Raw genomic sequence first — 19383 nt, 5'->3', positions numbered from 1 at the left:
AAGTGGAGGCTCACAAGCTGGGTAGTTCAACAGTGGTCCGCAGAGCAGGGTACACCGAAGTGGAGGCTCTCGAGCTGGGTAGTTCCTGAAGCAATCCCCGAGGTAGGGGGAAGGTAGACAGCATCCAAGGCGCAGGGCCCTCCGAGGAGCGGATAGCCAGAGACAGGAGCAGGGCCCCCGAGGAGCAGGTACCCAAGTGTGTCTCACGCCACAGGAAGCAGGAAGCAAGAACCGACAACCGTAGAGAGCGTAGCAGGATTTAGCAAGAAGGGAACTCGTTGCCAAGTCGATTAGAAGGAGGCCCCAATGGTGCTTAAGAGTCTAGGGCTAGTGATGTCATCAAGGGGAGATGCCCCTGAGGTTCCTGCCCTGGCATCCATAAGTAGGGCCTTGGAGCGTGCGCACGCACCTAGGGAGGTCCATGAGAAACATGGCGGTTGGCGGTGTACTCGCCGCACAGAGGAGGCCTGAAATGGAGCCATGAGGGTTGGAGGCAGCTAGCCGCAGCCGCGAGTCTTCCTAGAGGAAAGAGGGCAGTAAGGCACAAAGTGAGTAATAGCGGTTGCAGCTGTCTGCGACCGATGGTCATAACACTCTGAACATCCTTGTGTGCTGCCTGCCTGGACCTCAACCCAGCTTTTGGACTCTTACTCTCATCACCACCCTAGGGACCTACCTAAGATCTGCCGGCCACCAGAACCCAAGGGCTCAACTTGCGGGGAAGGTGATTGGTATAGGTGAAGCTCCAGTCTGTCCCGCTACAGGGTGTGTCTGCCAGCTGATGGGGTGGACCTAACGGGTTTGCCTGCTAGGCTGTGCCAATCACATCTCAGCACCAAGTGTTCATCAATACCTATTTCTGTGCCGGAATTACAGTTTGCTGAAGCCATGTACACAATGGACCTAGCCGCCTTACAGGCCATTCCAGGCATGGCTCATTAGATACAGCAGCAGCAGCATATCCTGGATCAGGTCACTGGGGTTTTAAGAGAGACTTGCTGCTTGCCTGAACAATCTATCAGTGGTAACTTTGGCTCCTATGCCTTCTGTAGTCCAACCACAGCTGGTCCTGACTCCAGCCCCTAGGCCTGTGCCGCAGCTGCCGCCTCCAGATTGGTTTCATGGCAAGTCCTCAGAGTACAGGGGTTTCCTTAATCAATGAAGCATGCACTTTGACCTTCAGGTAGTCCTCTTCCCTACAGACAAAACCAAAATGGCATACATCTTGTCTCAGTTACGGAGTTTGACATTGGCTTGGGCCTCCTCCCTTCTGGGAGAGGGATGATCCTCTCTTATCCAAACTGGACCAGTTTCTTTAGGAGTTTCGCTCCATATTTGATGAGGCTGGTTATACCACATCAGCTGCAACAGAACTGCTCAAGATCTGTCAAGGCTCCACCTCGGTGGGGGACTATGCGATCCGCTTTAGGACACTGGCTGTGGAGCTTCAATGGAGGTAGGATATTCTGACCAAAATCTTCCGCCAAGGCCTGTTAGACTCCATTAAGGATGAACTTGCAGGTTGGGACCTTCCAACAACCTTGGAATTAGGTCTATGGCATAATTGTAGGAGCGCTGGGGCAGCAAGGTATCCACCTGCTGTTTGCTGAATACATCATAGTAGTCTGAATATTGTGGCGGTAAACCAGATAGTTCAGCAACAGCCAACTGGGCAAGGAGGTTCACCAGTCAAGCCTGGGATAGGCAGCGTGTCTGACAAGCAGCAGCCCATCTAGTGATCTCCAGGGAATTTCAGGCAATATGGGGCTGGTGCTGCATCACCCAAGGGAGGCCCAAGATGACATGCTCAATAGCCCTTGGCAGAATGTATAGATGGATCTGCTCTCAGTGGAGTAGGCCAACTTGCATCTGTAATGGCCAAATAGACAGGGTGACGCGGCAAAGCAAGAGCTCTACCTTGACAGAGAAGACAGTGAACGCCGTTTCCAACAGCTCTGTATGGATTCCATGTTTCTCACTAGGTCCTCTGCAATAAAGTTTCTTGCCATGCCTGTATCCAGAAAGGCTTGCACATGGTTGCGGGTCCCCTCATAGAAGAGGCAAACTGCAGCTAGAATTTGGGGAGAGGAGCTGGATTGACCTAGATTGGCCTATCCCACCATCCCTAAGTCCTGGTGTTTCATGCCTTAGCAGGACACCATGTTGCCAAGTGCCCCTGGCCTACACAATAGAGGCAGAGATTATTGCGCCTCCTTCTCTGTTTCTCTTCTGGTGACAGCCTGCAGCGGTCTACCTGCATGAGTTCTTTCAATGGGGAAGTTGCCCCCTCAACTCTGGAAGGACTTGGTGAGGGCAGTGGACTGGAGGTCCTGTGGATGAGCCAATGAGTTAGGCCCCTATCTCTAGCCCGTTCTCAAAACCACAGATTGATAGACAGACTGATGAGGCCTTTGACCTTGAGGTCAAGCATATCCGCTCTCCACTCCCAAGACTGAGGCCATGGCCAAGAACATTAAAGAGAATTTGGATAGGGGCTTCATTCACCCCTCCTCCTCAGCAGCCAGAGCCGGATTCTTCTTCATGGGGAAGAAGGATAGGTCACTATGTCCTTGCATTGACTATCATGGTCTTAATTCTATTACTAAAAAAAACCCACTATCCTTTTCCTCTGATCTCTGAGCTCTTTGACTGCCTTCGGGGTGTCCAACTCTTTACCAAGTTGGACCTTCTGAGGGCTTATAACCTGATCAGAATCTGTGAAGGTGACAAGCGGAAAACTGCCTTTAGCACTCATGATGGTCACTATGAATACTTAGTGTTGCCCTTCGGGCGTGCAATGCCCCACAGTTTTCCAATTTATAGTCAGTGAGATCTTCTGAGACCTGCTCTATTCCCATGTGGTAGTCTTCTTGGATGACAGCTTGATGTTTTCCAAGTCCTTGACTGAGCATCGCTGCCACACCAAATTAGAAACAGGTCCTCCAGAGATTGTGGGAGCACCATCGCTAGACCAAATAAGAGAAGTGTACATTCGAACCAGAAGAGCTTCCCTTTCTGGGTTATATTGTTTCTCATAAAGGTTTACAAATGGAACCAGATAATTTAAAGGACATACTGGAGTGGCCCTTGCCAGTGGTCCTTAAAAAAATACAGCACTTCCTGGGATTTGCCAATTTCTACAGACAATTTATCCCCGTTTACTCCTCCAGAGAGGCCACCCTTACAGCCCTGACTAAAAGGGGCTCTGATTCCATGAACTGGACTCAGAAATCTGTCCAGGCCTTCAAATATCTCAAAAAAGAATTTACCCTTGACCTGTGCTTTCATCATCCAGATCCGTACATGCTATTCATCTTGGAGGTAAATGCTTCTAACCTCGGGGTACATGCTGTCCTCCTACAACATAACCATAATGGCACACTCGTGACCTGCTCCTACTTCTCAAAAACGTTTTCCCCAGATAAGAAGAACTACATCATTGGAGACTGTGAGGAGTTAGCAGTAAGATTGGCCTTGGAAAAATGGCAACACCTGCTGGAACATGCAGCCACACAGGAGGACCATAGCACAACCATTCGGCAGCCAAGAGAGGGAAATTATCAGGTAAATAGTAATTTCTCCTTTCTTCGCGTTCAGACAGGTGGATCTAGAACCAGTGGGATGTACCAAAGCTACTCCCAAACAGGGCGGGAGGCTGCCTGTGGTCCAGTCAAAACTGTACATGCGAAGGCTGCGTCCTCCCAGGCCTGCACATCCAGGTGATAATGCCTGGAAAAGGTATGTAAAGAGGACCATGTCGCAGCTCGACAAATGTTGATGGGAGACAACAATCTAACCTCTGCCCATGACACTGCCTGAGCCCTAGTGGACTGAGCCCTAAACTGACTAGGCAATGGTTACTCAGCATCCACATACACAGCTGTGCTTACCTCCTTAATCCAGCGGGATATTGTAGCCCGTGACGCCGGCTCCCCCTGTTTACTTCTACCATGGAGAACAAACAGGCGATCCGTCTTCCTGAGAAGTTTAGAAACCTCCAAATACCTCTAGATATGCCTTTTGACATCCAAGGGCCATAACAGGCGATATTCCTCCACATCTCTTTCCCTGTCCAGAGACATCTGGAAAATGGACTGATTCAAGTGAAAATGCAAGACCACTTTTGGCAAAAAGAAAGGAACAGTATGGAGCTGTATCATCCCCGGAGTCACTCATAGAAACATCTCCTGGCAAGACAAGGTCTGCAGTTTGGATACTCGACATGCAGAACAAATTGCTGCAAGAAACACCATTTTCATGGTCAGTAACCTCAAGGAAAGGTGATGCATCGGTCGAAAAGTAGAGCCCACTAAACTCCAAAACTAGACTAAGACTCCACAAGGGCACCGGTAACCGCAAGGGAGAACGAAGATGCTTCACTCCTTTCAAGAAATGGGCCACATCTGGATGAGCCGACAAGGATCCACCTGACCTCGGAAACAGGCAAAAGCCACCACCTGTACCCTTATTGAATTAAGGGCCAATCCTTTATTCAGTCCATCCTGCAAAACTTCCAAAGTGAGTGTGATCTTAATTGAACAAGGAAAATCTCCTCGATCCTCACACCAAGCCTCAAACACTTACCAAACCTGCATATAGTCTAAGGAAGTGGAGAACTTTCCTGCTCGAAGCAAGTTGGCAATCACTACAGTAGAATATCCGTGCTTCAGCAACTGAGCCCTCTCAAGGGCCATATCGTAAGACAAAATCGAGTCAGATCTTCATGAAGAACAGGCCCCTGCCGTAGCAGATTCCTGTGTGCCAGAAACTGGAGGGGAGAGTCCACCGGAGTCTTTGCAAAACTGCATACCAGGGTCTCCTGGGCCAATCTGGTGCCACCAGAAACACCATCCTCCTGTGATTCTCAATCTTCTGAATCATTCTGCCCAACATGAGCCACGGGGGAAAAGCATACAGCAGCTTTTCCTCCGGCCACTCCAGCACGAGGGCATCGATGTCCAAGGACATTGGATCTCTCCTGTGACTGAAGAAGCAAGAAACCTTTGCATTGTGAGAAGTTGCCAACAGGTCCAGAAAGAGAAGACCCCTCTGCGGGATCTTGGTCAGGATACAAAGGAGAGCCTGGAGGCAGCCCACAGGGAATTACATTCTTGCTAGATATAAAAGCGCAACAGAATATCTTATATCTCACATATAAACTATCAATGGGGAAGCAAATCTAGTAAATTGCTGGCCTGGCTGGTGAACTCTACTGGCCATCAGATAGGGCTCATTACTCATATTAGGGACAATTTGATGAATCTCACTACTACTTCTTTGATATCCAAAGCATTTGTCTCATATTATAAGTCACTGTACACAGCTGGGCCCACTAATGAGCAAGCCTATCATGATTTGTTTTGAGGCGTGGACTGGCCAGAGCTGAGCATGCGAGTGTATGAGCTATTGGTCATGCCGATTCAGTTGTCAGAAATCCGCAGGGCTATCCAGCAGCTAAAGCTTTTAAAAGCGCCAGGTGGGGCCTGATGGGCTTGGATCGGAATTTTACAAATTGCTGCTCAGGAATGGGGGGAATTTGAGAGGGGGCATAATCTTGCTACTGTGGTTTTGTTACCTAAGCCAGGGAAAGATCTTACTCTCACTCCATCTTATAGGCCCATTTCTCTCCTTATCCAAGATATTAAATTGTTGGCAGTGGTTTTGGCCCAGCAGGTGAACTCAGTGATTTCTGAAGTAGTCACTCCAGATCAAATGGGATTTATTAAAAGGAGACTTTCCAACTCTAATCTCTTTAAAACTTTGATGGTCGTTGTTTCCTCCCCCCGTGCCTAGTAATTCCACTGGCCTTCTTCTCAGTCTCAATGCTGAAAAAACATTTGATCGTGTGGACTGGTCATATTTGCTTCAAGTACTGGAGCGCTATATTGGGGACTCTATTTTGTCTTGGGTTAAATTGTTCTATAGACTAAATCAGGTGCAATTGTTGGTGAATGGGACCCTCTCAGAGGTTTTCTTTTTAGGCAGGGGTACAGGCAAGGATGTCCCCTATCGCCCTTGCTATTTGTCCTTGCTCTGGAATCCTTAGAGATTAAGTTGCAAGCCCTTTGCTTGTTTCAGGGCATTCAGATTCAGAAGAAGTCAGTCAAATTAAACCTTTTTGCCGAAAACATGCTGCTCTATGTGAGAAACCCTATTGACAGCTATGGGGATATTACTGAAGCTTTCAATTGTTTTGGGGCTTTTTCGGGGCTTCAGATCAACCGTGGGAAATTAGTGGCTTTTCCACTATCTCCCAAACTGCAGACTACTTGGGATGGGACTTTTCCATTCACTTGGGCTGGATCTCATTTTAGGTATCTGGGTATCCAGGTGGCACGTTCCATTGAGGAGCTTTATGCCCTCAATATTGATTCTGTCTTGTGCAATGTTAAGACCTTATTGCTGAGATGGAAAGCCCTCCCCCTTTCCGTTTTGGAGAAAAATGCCTTGGTTACAGTGGTAGCCCTCCCTAAGTTTCTTTACCCCAATCAAATGCTCCCACTGTGGCTTTCAGCCACACTTTGGGTTTACCGATTTATAGTGGGAACTTTTATCTGGAGTAATAGACGGGTGAGGGTAGGGTTTGATGTGTTGAGGCTCAAATGCAAACTCGGCTGAGTAGCTATTCCAGATGTATGCATATATAATGCTGCATGCCTTCTCTGCCACTTGCAAGAGTGGGTGTCCCGTCATCCCAAGTTTGATGTGAAGGGTTTGATGTCAGATTGGACAGCTGCTTATAGCCTGATTAATTTACAACATCTACCTGCCAGCAAACTGTCTTCTCTGAAACTCTCTGCATTTTGGCTCATGGCTCTTTGGAGAGTCTGGGTTTGGTGCCAGATGCTAGGGGCTCGCAGTACGCTTATTTCACCCTTTTTGCACTAACTGGGAATCCAAATTTTATCCCTGGTTTAAGTAACTCCATTTTTCAAAGTTGGTCTGCGATGGGACTTCGTTGTGTGGCCCAACTGGTGGATACTGACTCTTCGTGTCTTTACTCCTTTGAACAATTGTGGGGAGAGTGGGACATATCTAGACATCATTTTTTTTTGCCTCAGGCTCAGCATTACTGTCATAGTTTAACCAAGGGTGATGTCTCTCCACTTGTCCTCATTGATGATGAGGAAAGTTTTTTTGAGACTACGCCTATGTTTAAAAAAATTGCAACTTGGGCAAGGCATTTACTCTCCGCTTTGCCCACTCCTCATCTGGCTCGCCTGGCTGGAAAGTGCAGTGAGGATCTTGGAATGTATGCTTCCCCGGAAATGATATCCCATGCCTTTATGCTGATCTATAGACATTATTTAGCTGCCTCTATAAGGGATATTCAGTTTAAGTTATTGCATAGGACAAATATCTCCAGAGTTTGGGGTGTCTTGATGAAACTGTGGGAATCTGATGTTTGTTTAAAATGTAAAGTTGCTCCTGGTACTTTTTGTCATATGTTTACTGGATGCCCCAAATTACAGCCTTTTTGGAATCATATCATGACTTATTTAAATTGTTTGGCTGCGATCTCTCATGGTCTGGGGTATCTGTGTATTTCTGTTTTTGGGATACAGGATGTTTGCTGCCTCAGGAGGGCAAATGATTTCTGACTGTGCCTTTTCTCACAAAGAAAGTTATTCTGCTCAGCATGAAATCAGAGGATGTTCCTTTCTTCGTCCAGTGGAAAGCTCTGATGCAGCAGGCTGCACAGCTGGAATAAATCCAGAAACGGGACTTGGCGACTCAAAGATTTTCTATAAGTTTTAAAGGTTATTTTGTTTTGTGGGAAAAAAAGTTTACTGCTTGTTAAAGCTTTCAATTGGCCAGGGACATGACAGATGACCTAATCGCTCTACCAGTGTCTTTATCCTGTGGGATGCTTCTGGTGGGTTTGTGGTCTGAGTGGGTTTTGTGTGGGTTATGTGTGTGCTTGTTTGTGGGCGTGCATGGTTTTCTGCTTGTAGGGTTTTGCAATGTTAAAAATGTGGGTCATTATGCTTACACCTATGCCAATATACTACTTGCTGTGGCTGTTTTCTTCTGCTGTTGTTTATTGTTCTGTAGCAAATGACTCAATAAAAACGAATTTCAAGACACAAGTTAGAGGGAACGCCAGGCTAAGATGCTTGACAAAGATAAGCAGCACCCAGAGTAAGGCGCTTAGGTTTCTTTGCTATAGGTGCCATCAGTCTGTCAGTACGCTCTAACAGGCATCTGAGAAGTGTGCATCCAGCTGTATTCACTCTGCAAAAAACTAGGTGCCCAAAAATTAAGCATCCAATCCTGTGCCTCAATGAGCACAAGATAAGACTTCTCTGGCTAACTTACAATGAATTTTCAGTGGCACGGCAATGCTGCTGAATATATCTGGATAAATATTAAAGGTAGCTAGATAAGGTTATCTGGCTAACTTTAGACCTGTTATGGGTCACATCTAACTTAACCAGATAAGGCTCAATATCACTACTTATCTGTCTAAGTTAACCAAATAGGTAGCAATGCCCAGTTATGCCCACTGCCCGCCCACTCTCTGTATGGCTAACTATTTAGACGAATAAGTCACTTATCCGGCTAAGTGGTATAACCGTATATTCAGCAGTTTGAATATCTGTTCCTTGGATTATAAGTAAAACTAGCTGTAAGCTGTTTAAGTGCCAACCTTTTTGAATTCTTGGCCCCATCATCGTACCCCAGGGGTGAAGGGCCACCTTCTTTTACTCATCCCGGTTGCAACAGCATTGCGCTACAGTATTGCATGCCACTCCCAGAAAGTCAAGGGCATTTCCCGGGGCTGCTACCTCCTGTGGGTCAAGGAACAATATGTGCTGCTATACATTTGCTGTGGAAAGGGTGGAGAGAGACAGTTGTCTTTGCTTATGCATGAATAATACTGGGCCCAATGACTAGTGCAGTTTTTAGAGGCAGTGTTGTATCATTTCAGTGTAGTTGCTGGTTTACAGGGACAGTTCCCCTGAAGTCTGTTCATAGAAGGGGAATCCATTATTACACAGGACACATCCCTGGGTGGGGCTATACATTATGTTTAATTGTGTGTGGGGAGGAGGGGAGAACAGCAGTGGGGGAGGAGTACAAGGCTGTAAAGTTTGCCTAGGGTGCTTAGTATCCTTGCACCGGCCTTGGGGAAAGGGTCTCATCAGAAAAGCACACCGTATGGGTAACAATACCCTCCAGCCCTTTCCCCCTCACTGGACAGGAACTCACCAGGAAGGCACACAGCATGAAGAAACTGATGAAATAAACTATAGCAAAATTACTGCCACAGGTGAACTCCTCTCCAGTGCCGTAATCTGATTCCAGGTCACATCGCTTTCCTGGAAGACTGGCCAGCATGATCTCTTGCCAGGCCTCTCCAGTTGCACACCTGTAACAAAGAAATTAAACAGATCCAGTACAGTGAGACAAGGAGACTTGGATACCTCCCATCCTGATCCATAGTACTCAGCACTCATGTTACCTGGAATAGAGAGACCAACACAGGAACCAATGTAATAAGCTGAATGTTAAAACTGTGTTGAAATTCAGTGCATAGTGCATGCTAAACATTTTTCCTGTTCATACACAGATCAGACAAGTGGGGTTTTGCATCCCTACCAGCAGATGGAGGCAGAGAACTAAAAAGCTTTTTAGGAACTGCTACTTAACTGAGTGCCACCTGCAGTCCCTCAGTATTTCTCTGTCTCCAGCAGATAATAGAAGTGCAAACCTGCAGTCTAGCAAAAATGAATAGAAATAAGGGAGTAGTGCAAGAGAAGAATTTAGGAGAAGATTATAGAAGATGCTCCCTGAGGATTCAGATTCTTTCGTGGGTCCTCCCCCAGGTCGAGCCAGGCAAGTGGGGGCTGGCAATCCCTATTTGGCTTTAGCCTGCAGCATCCAGGTGTAGGAAAGCCAAGGGTCCTGGTTCCTTCCTTCCCCTGAGATCTTCCTCAAATCTTCCGGAGACATTAAATATTTCTTCTGGGGTTTCTTTTTTGTACCTGTCTGTGTTAAAAAAAAAAATGAAGAGGAAAGCAAGGAGTTTGCAGCTTAAGTCCTATCAGCCTAAGGCGTTGTAGGCAGCTGCTCTGGGTGGTTTTTAGGTAGTCACTGAAGTGACTTGCGGCCCAGCTGTTGCAAGCATGGCAGGCAGAAGCAGACTGCAAAATATGTGCTCCCTAATGGCAAGTTCGGAGCGCCAAAATTTGTTGGGTTCTGGTTCACCCTTATCTGGACAACTGGCTTATCTGGGAGAAGTCGGAGATAAAATTTGGCTGATCAGTTCAAAGGGTGCTGGAGATGTTATGGTCCCTGGGCGGGGTTGTGATTCTAGCAAAGAGTCATCTCGTTCTGAATCAGTATTTGGAGTATTTGGGGGCAAGTTTCGACACTCGTATGGGCAAGTGTTTCTTATCTCAGGATTCTGAAATTGCAGTCACAGATGGCCCAACTATTGCGCATGCCAGTGCCCAGGGGCTGGGACTATCTGCAGGTTCTGGGTTCTATGTCAGATTTGGTACCATAGGCCTTTGCTCACATGCGTTTGCTTCAGAGAGCGCTTCTGTCCTTTTGGGATCCATTGTCAGAGAAGTTTTACAAACCCTTACTGCTAGAGGGAGCCTCCAGATCCAGCTTCTTGTGATGGCTGCCGCAACCCAATTTGGAGAAGGGAGTGGAGTAGGACTGGGTGGTGTTGACCACATATGCCAGTCTCAGAGCCTGGGGGGTGGTCTGTCAGGGGTGAACAGCCCAAGGGAGGTGTTCGCCAGTAGAGATGGCCTGGTCTATCAATTGTTTGAAATGAGAGCAGTTCGCAAAGCGTTGAGGGTGTTCCTCAGGTTCAGGGTCTGTGGTGAGAGTGCTCTCAGACAGTGCAACAAGGTGGTGTATATCAATTGTCAAGGTGGGACGCGGAGTCGAGGACTGGCTCTGGAGACCAAGGAGTTATTTGTCTGGGCAGAGCAGTATCTGTAAAAGATCGCAGCATCTGATGTTGCAGGAGAGGACAATGTACAGGCGGATTACCTCAGCATGCAGCAGTTGGATCAGGGGGAATGGGAGTAGTCGATGGAGGCCTGGGACCTCATCTGAGCCAGATGGGCAAATCCTCAACTGGACTTGATGGGGTTGTGCAGCAATGCCAAGGCAAGAACATTCTTCAGTTGTAGGAGAGAGTCGGGAGCCGAAGGCATCGACGCTCTAGGGTTCTGAAGGAACTAAAAAATTAAATTTCAGATCTATTAGTTAAAATTTGTAACCTATCATTAAAATCATCCATTGTACCTGTAGACTGGAGGATGACCAATGTAACCCCAATATTTAAAAAGGGCTCCAGGGGCAATCCGGGAAAATATTGTTGCGCCGGAGGTAGACCCTTGGAATGAGGTGGGGTTGACGCTACCCGTAGGAGGGATCCTACGCTGTCAATAGGCAGAGAGGGCTGATGGACGGAGGCCGGCTGGCGCTTCACCAATACCAGCCCTCGTTCCCTGCAGGTTGAGCCTTTGGGTACAGGGGCTGGCTGGACTTAGGTGGCCTCTGTCAGTGATTGTCGATGGGTGGATCGAGGTCAGCCCAGAGGCAGTAACTGGTATAGGTATCAGTCTGTGCTGGATGAGGCAGAGTCCCGGAGACCCGGGCACCAATAGGAACACAGTCTGACAGAGGGCGCCCAAGCAAGAGCAGGCCGAAGCCTTAATGAACCACGTCCAGGACAAAGGCAGAAGAGGCGTTTCTAAGCAAGCTGGGTTCTGGGCTGGTGGCAGTCTGGAAGCAGTGGCAAGCAAGGCTGAGGTCTAGACGAGGAGAGAGTCAAAGGATGGTCAGCGGAAACAGATGTCCAGGGCTGGAGAAGCAATGGCGTGGTCAGGCAATGCAGAGGCCCGGGGCTGGAGAGAAGCAACGGAGAAGTCAGGCAATGCAGAGGTCTGGGGTTAGAGAGAGGCAACGGAGTAGTCAGGTAGTGCAGGGTCAAACCAGGTTAGCAATTCGAAGGAGAGATGAAAGAACAGGAACACTGGAACAAGGAAACAGGAACAAAGGCAATCAGGATCGAGAGCCAGGAACAGAAGAAGCAACGAGAACTCGACTAGCGAGGGGACCTGTTGCAAAGGCAATTTGAGAGAGTGGAGCCCGGCCTTATATACTGGAGCTTAGCCAACGTCATCATCCGGGACCGCAGCTAGGTTCCCACTGCAGGCCCTATTAAAGGATCAGCTTGCGGGCACGCGTGCCTAGGGAGGGGCGTGGCGTTGGTTGGGACAGCATCTCTCCGCGGGCTACACGGAGAGGCCCAACGCGGAGCATCAAGAACTGCAGCAGAGCTGGAGGCCCCAGGGGCGGCCCGAGGACAGAGTCAGTGGCCCACAGCTGCCAGAGATGAAGGTGCTGGCAGCCAGAGCCAGTGGCCCACAGCTGCCAGAGATCCAGGTGCTGGATCACTTTGAAAGAGGTGAAGGAGCAGAGCCGCGGGTTTGCTGTGGCCGGCACGCATAACAAATATAGAACAGTGAGACTGACTTCAATGCCGGGAAAAATAGTGGAAACTATTCTAAAGATCAAAATCACAGAGCATATAGAAAGACATGGTTTAATGGAACAAGTCAGCATGAATTTACCCAAGGGAAGTCTTGCCTCACAAATCTGCTTCATTTTTTTGAAGGGGTTAATAAGCATGTGGATAAAGGTGAACCGGTAGATGTAGTGTATTTGGATTTTCAAAAGGCATTTGACAAAGTCCCTCATGAGAGGCTTCTAAGAAAACTAAAAAGTCATTGGATAGGAGGCGATGTCCTTTCATGGATTACAAACTGGTTAAAAGACAGGAAACAGAGAGTAGGATTAAATGGTCAATTTTCTCAGTGGAAAAGGGTAAACAGTGGAGTCCCTCAGGGATCTGTACTTGGACCAGTGGATCTGTACTTGGACCAGTGCTTTTCAATATATTTATAAATAATCTAGAAAAGAATATGACAAGTGATGTAATCAAATTTGCAGATGATACAAAATTGTTCAGAGTAGTTAAATCACAAGCAGATTGTGATAAATTGCAGGAGGACCTTGCGAGACTGGAAGATTGGGCATCCAAATGGCAGATGAAATTTAATGTGGACAAGTGCAAGGTGATGCATACAAGGGAAAAATAACCCATGCTCTAGTTACACAATGTTAGATTTCATATTAGGAGCTACCACCCAGGAAAAAGATCTAGACATCTTAGTGGATAATACATTGAAATAGTCGGCTCAGTGTGCTGCGGAAGTCAAAAAAGCAAACAGAATGTTAGGAAGGGAATGGTGAATAAAACAGAAAATGTCATAATGCCTCTGTATCGCTCCATGATGAGACCACACCTTGAATACTGTGTACTATTCTGGTCACCACATCTCAAAAAAGATATAAGTTGCAGTGGAAAAGGTACAGATTAGGGCGACCCAAATGATAAAGGGGATGGAACAGCTTCCCTATGAGGAAAGGCTAAAGAGGTTAGGGCTGTCCAGTTTGGAGAAGAGATGGCTGAGGGGGGATATGATAGAGGTCTTTAAAATCATGAAAGGTCTAGAATGGGTAAATGTGAATTGGTTATTTACTCTTTTGGAAAGTAAGACTAGGGGCAAGTTAGCAAGTAGCACATTTAAAACTAATCGGAGAAAATTCTTTTTCACTCAATACACAATTAAGCTCTGGAATTTGTTGCAAGAGGCTGTGGTTAGAGTAGTTGGTGTAGCTGGGTTTAAAAAAGGTTTGGATAAGTTCTTGGAGGAGATGTCAATTAACTGCCATTAATCAAGCTGACTTAGGGAATAGCCACTGCTATTACTGACATCAGCAGCATGGGATATACTTAGTGTTGGGAGCTTGCCAGGTACTTATAACCTGGACTGGCCACTGTTGGAAACAGGATGCTGGGCTTGATAGACCCTTGGTCTGATCCAGTATGGCAATTTCTTATGCTCTTATGTTCTGTGGCCAACAAGGATCCTGCTGTACATGTTTCCTCCATAGCCTTTTGTGGGGCAAGTCTTACGGCGCATAGAGCATCATCCAGGAAGGGTGGTGATGGTGGCACCAGAGTGGCAGAGGTGGCTGTGGTTTGCTGATCTGATCCATCTCGCTGTGGATGGGCCCATCATGTTGGCTCATCTACAAAGCTTGCTCAGACAAGGACCTATCTTCTCAGATCGGGGGAATGCTTGTCTCGTGGCTTGGCTTAGAGAGGAACATTTAAGATCAAAAGGGTATTCGGAGCCATTTATCACGACGTTGCTTCAGGCTTGGAGACCTGCCATGTCGCTAGCTTATGTCACAGTGTGGAGAGTGTTTGTGTCCTGATGTGTTGAAAAAGGCCTGGATGTGTTAAGGGTAGAGGTTCCGCACATCCTGGCCTTTGTACAACAAGGCTTAACTAAGGGTCTCGCCTATAATTCGCTTTAAGTACTAGTGGCAGCCTTGGGATGCTTTAGGGGAAAGTTTCAAGCAAGGCCATTGTCATCTCACCCAGATATCATACAATTTCTCAAGGGAGTCAAGCATCTGCAACTTCCAGTCCAGAGGATGTGTCCTTCTTGGAACTTAAACTTGGTGTTGTAATGTCTGTATAGTCCTCTATTTGCAGAGGGCATCTTTGAAGGACCTTACTTTAAAAGAGGTGTTTCTAATAGCGATTAGTTCGGCCAGAAGGATTTCGGAGCTTCAGGCTTTGTCCTGTAGAGAACTGTTTCTGCAGGTTTCAGATTCTGGTGTGCCTTTGCGGACGGTACTCTCATTTTTGCTGAAGGTTGTGTCAGCTTTCCATCTCAACCAAACGGTAGATCTTCTGGCGTGGCCGAGTTGGGCTGGGGAGGAACAGCAGGCGAGGGAACTGCACTTCTTGGATGTTTGTTGGTTTCTGTTGCGATATCTTAAAGTCATTAATGGCTTCTGATGGTGAGATCATCTCTTTGTTTTATTCGGAGGTGAAAAGAAAAGAACTAAAGCTTCTAAAGTCACTATAGCGCGTTCGTTGAAGTAAACTATTTTTTCAACCTATCTCTGTAAAGGTTGGACTGTCCCAGAGGGATTGTGGGTGCATTTGACTACAGCACAAGCCACCTACTGGGCAGCGTGTCAGTTGGTGTCGCCACAGGAGATTTTTAGAGCGGTCACTTGGTCGTCTCTTCACACTTTCACCAAACATTACCGCTTAGATGTGCAGGTGCCAGAGGAGGCGAGTTTTGGTGAGAGTGTCCTGCGAGCGGGTCTTTCGGGTTCTCGCCCAGTGTAGGGGAGCTTGGGTACATCCCACTTCTCTGGACTGATCTGGGGTATGAACAGGCAAGGAAAATTGGTTCTTACCTGCTAATTTTTGTTCCTGAAATACCACAGATCAGTCCAGAGATCCATCTCTTGGTTTCCGAAAGACTATATGTTTGGAGTTGGTTCCTTAGCGCAGAGATTAGTTTGTATATAGAAGGAGGTTTTTTCTGCGCACTTGGATGTAAGGATTCCTGTTCAGGGGGCACCAAGCTGAGTTTCTACGTTCATCCTAGGGTGGAAAGATGTTTGTTTTCTTGAGTTCATTGTTGCTTCTACATTGGCTTGGGTACAGTTCAATACTGAGGGACTGCAGGTGGCACTAGGTTAAGTAGCAGTGCCTGAAAAGCTTTTAGTTCTCTGCCTCCATCTGCTGGTAGGGATGCAAAACCCACTTGTCTGGACTGATCTGTGGTATTTCAGGAACAAAAATTAGTAGGTAAAAAACAAATTTTCCTTTTTAATTCCTTAAACTAATGGTTTGCTATTGTATCGTGAGTACACACAAACCCAAAACTGTAAGTAAAGAGCAAACCCAAACTGTAAGTAAAGAGCAATTTTAACATGCATAAAATAATGATTTATGTAAACAAAAAATGTTTTCAGTGCAGAAACCATTTTTTTGTGTGCACATAAAATGCCGACTACAGGTCCCGGCATTGGAATTGCTGCTTCCACCCACAGACTAACATTAGCCTTGGAAACTTTACTCCAGCTTGGAATAGGAGTTAAGTTTCCAATGGTAAGAAAACACAAGATAAGCCAGGCATCTCTCTGCATTGAGAGGCAATAGCTAATGCCTTCATTAGCATGGGATTTGTATGAGGGCTAATCTGTACATATGTACACAAAACTCTTTGCTGCAGTTAAACTGTGCGCTGGGCTGAGCACACCTTATTACATCAGCCTCACAGTGAGAGATCCAGTACGGCACGAGAAGGGGAGACACAGAACACCCCATCCTGATCTGCAATACTGCCATATTTGCTGATTTTGATTGAAAACCGCTTTGATTATTAAGTGAAAGGCAGTACATTAAGATCAATAAACTAAACTAACCACTCCCTATATTGGGGTGTCTAGGAGACCCAATATAGTATGATCAATAGGAGACCTTGGCCCAGGGAGGAATTTTTTACTGGGATAAGTGGAAGAGTCTATCAAATTCAGATTCCAATAACTTTATTGGCATGAAAATTGTACATGAATTGGCAAAGCAAATACATAACGAAGGTAATTATCAAACAGCCTACACCATAGTAAAGTCTGCATACACATTATACCCGTGGACTTTACTGAGGATTTTCAAAGCAAATGTATGCGCATGTAAGCTCGCTTAAAAAATCCTCGGGTAATTGGCCAAGTATGTGCATGCATTCACTTGTGTGAAGTTACACCTCTTTTTCGAAGGGTAGAACTCGCACGTGTGCATTACCAGAATTTTTAAAATCAAAAAGTAGGCATGCAATTGCTGACTCTGCCACCCCACCCCCAGAATGCCTCTCTTTAGTGTGTGCAAAAGTTAAATGCAAAACCGGCCTGTATGCATATTATTAATGTTACTTCAGTGGTGGACCCTTGGCCCAAGGTGGGGTTGACGCTACCTGTAGGACAAGCCCCACGGGTCCCTACCATTGGGAGGCGGAGCAGACTAGGAGACGGAGGCCGAGAGGAGCTTCGCCAATACTAGCGCATGTTCCCCGCAAGTTGAGCCCTTGTGTGCCGGGGCCGGCTGGTCTTAGGCAGGCCTCCATCAGACGATTCCCAGTTGATGTTGTAGCAGGAAGCCAAGGACCAGCAGAGGTATCGGAGGGACCGAAGCAGGTCCGGACAAGGCAGGGATCCAGAGACCCGGGTGCCGCAGATGGGCCAGGAGCAAGAATGGGTGATGCCCGGGTAGTAGAAGGCCGAAGCCTGAGAAGGCCAAATCCAGGGAGATACCGAAGATGTAGTTGAGAACAGGCTGGCATCAGGGCAGGCAGCAGAGCTAGTCAAGGAGAAGTATCCAATAAGCGAGGGTCAAAGCTAGAGATCAATCCTGAGCGTGGTCCAAACATAGCAAGGGTCAAAGCCAGAAGTCAGTCCTGAGCGTGGTCCAAACATAGCAAGGGTCAAAACCAGGGGTCAGTCCTGAGCGTGGTCCAAATGTAGCAAGGGTCAAAGCCAGGGGTCAGTCCTGAGCGTGGTCCAAACGTAGCAAGGGTCAAAGCCAGAGGTCAGACCAAGCAGGGCTAGGAAGGGACCAGGAACCAGGAACGAAGTCAGGAACAGGGACCAGGAATGAAGTCAGGAACAGGAACGAAGTCAGGAACTGGAACAAGCAATGAGCACACGAAAAGCGTGAAGATCTGTTGTCAAGGCAAGGATCGGCAGGCCCTGCCTTAAGTAGCAGGCCTGGTGATGTCATCATCCAGGGTTGCGGGCTAGTTTCCTGCCGCGGCCCCTTTAAAGGTCGGCAAGGCGCGTGTGCCTAGAGGGAAGCAAGATGCTGGACAGTAGTATCTCCCCGCGGCACATGTGGGGAGACCCGCCGAGAACTGGGGAGGACCGCAGAGAAGCCAGGAACGGCCAAGGAGGCAACGGGTGCTCGGGAGCTTAGGCAACTGCCTACAGCCGCGAGAGAGGATGGGCCAGGTCTGGGAGCTGGGCGCCAGAGGTAAGTAGGCCTGGTTGCGGGCCTGCTGTGGACAGGACACACAACAGTACCCCCCCCCCCCTTTACGCCCCCCTCTTGGAGGCCTGGGTTTCCCAGGATGGGTACGATGGAATCGGAGGAGGAGTCCCTTGTCCAGAATGTTTCTTACAGGCTCCCAGGAATTCTCCTCGGGACCATAGCTTTCCCAGGAGAGAAGGTACTCCCAGCGGCAGCCTCTTCTACAGCCATCGAGGAATTCACACACTTGATACGTGGTATTGGTTTCAGTCGTAACCTGGGAAGGCACAAGAGTTCTGTGTGAGTGCCAGAAGAGTATCACCGGTTTGAGCAAGGAAACATGAAAGGAGTTGTGTATTCCTAGAGTTGGTGGTAGACGGAGTTGATACGTGACTGGCCCAGTACGCCGGGGTAACTGGAAATGGGCCAATGAATCTTGGCGCAAACTTCTGTGAAGGAAGCTTGAGTCGAATATAGTGGGTGCTTAACCAGACCTTTTGGCCTGGCTGGAACTCTGGAGCTGGTCGACGATGAGCATCCGTGAAATTTTTGGCTCGTGCCACGGGCTGGCACAGACGAAGATTGGTCTGGGCCCAAAGCGCTTGGAGAGTGTCTTCTGTGGCCTGAGCTGCCGGCAAGGGTACCGAGAGAGGAATCAGTAACGGGAGCCGGGGTTGTCTGCCATACACAATGGAGAATGGGAAGACTCCGGTAGCTGCTGCAATGTGGGAGTTATGGGAGAATTTCGCCTACGGAAGTAATTCTGCCCAGATGTCTTGTTGGTCATTGGAGTAGGTGCGGAGGAAACCCTTGAGTGAGCGGTTAATCCTTTCAGCCTGGCCATTGGCCTGAGGATGGTATGCTGTAGTCAAGCTGATGGTGATTCCAAATTTCCTGCACAGGGCACGCCAATAGCGGGTGACGAACTGAGGGCCTCTATCTGAGGCTATATCTGTGGGCAGGCCATGCAAGCAAAAAACATGCAGGAAGAAGAGACGTGCTAGCTCCGGGGCCAATAGTAAGGCAGGCAAAGGAACAAAATGAGCCATTTTGGAGAATCGGTCCACGATGACCCAGATGACTGTATTCCCCTTGGAAGGTGGGAGGTCCACCACAAAGTCTGTGGATAACTGGGTCCACGGCTCTTTGGGTGTAGGTAATGGTTGGAGGAGGCCCTAAGGTCAACCTACTGGTGGCTTCTGCTGGGCACAAGTTGGACAAGAGTCCACATAGGCACGGGTATCAGAAGACATGGTGGGCCACCAGTAGTAGCGTTGGAGGAGTGACAGAGTTTGGGCGTGACCCGGATGACCGGCTAATTTGGAGTTGTGCACCCAACACAAGACCTTCTCTCAGAGCCGACGAGGTACTACAGTCTTCGCGGCTGGAACTGTGATGATGGCAGACAGACAGATACAAGCAGGATATATGACGTGACATGGCTCATCTTG

At 47.8% G+C, this 19383-nt stretch overlaps 1 protein-coding gene across 1 annotated transcript in view; it reads right to left on the bottom strand.

The window, feature by feature from the left end:
- CACNA1F (calcium voltage-gated channel subunit alpha1 F) overlaps positions 1-19383 on the bottom strand; it is a 186565-nt gene that overhangs the window by 43488 nt on the left and 123694 nt on the right. The window contains exon 36 of the mRNA XM_029608013.1: positions 9214-9373. Coding sequence (XP_029463873.1) covers positions 9214-9373 — 160 coding nt within the window. The remainder of the gene's footprint in view (positions 1-9213; positions 9374-19383) is intronic.

The sequence above is a fragment of the Rhinatrema bivittatum genome, chromosome 1 (genome assembly GCF_901001135.1).
Source record: "Rhinatrema bivittatum chromosome 1, aRhiBiv1.1, whole genome shotgun sequence".
NCBI lineage: Eukaryota > Metazoa > Chordata > Amphibia > Gymnophiona > Rhinatrematidae > Rhinatrema > Rhinatrema bivittatum.
The sequence above is the reverse complement of the archived record's forward strand: the minus strand, read 5'-3'. Positions and strand labels throughout refer to the sequence as shown.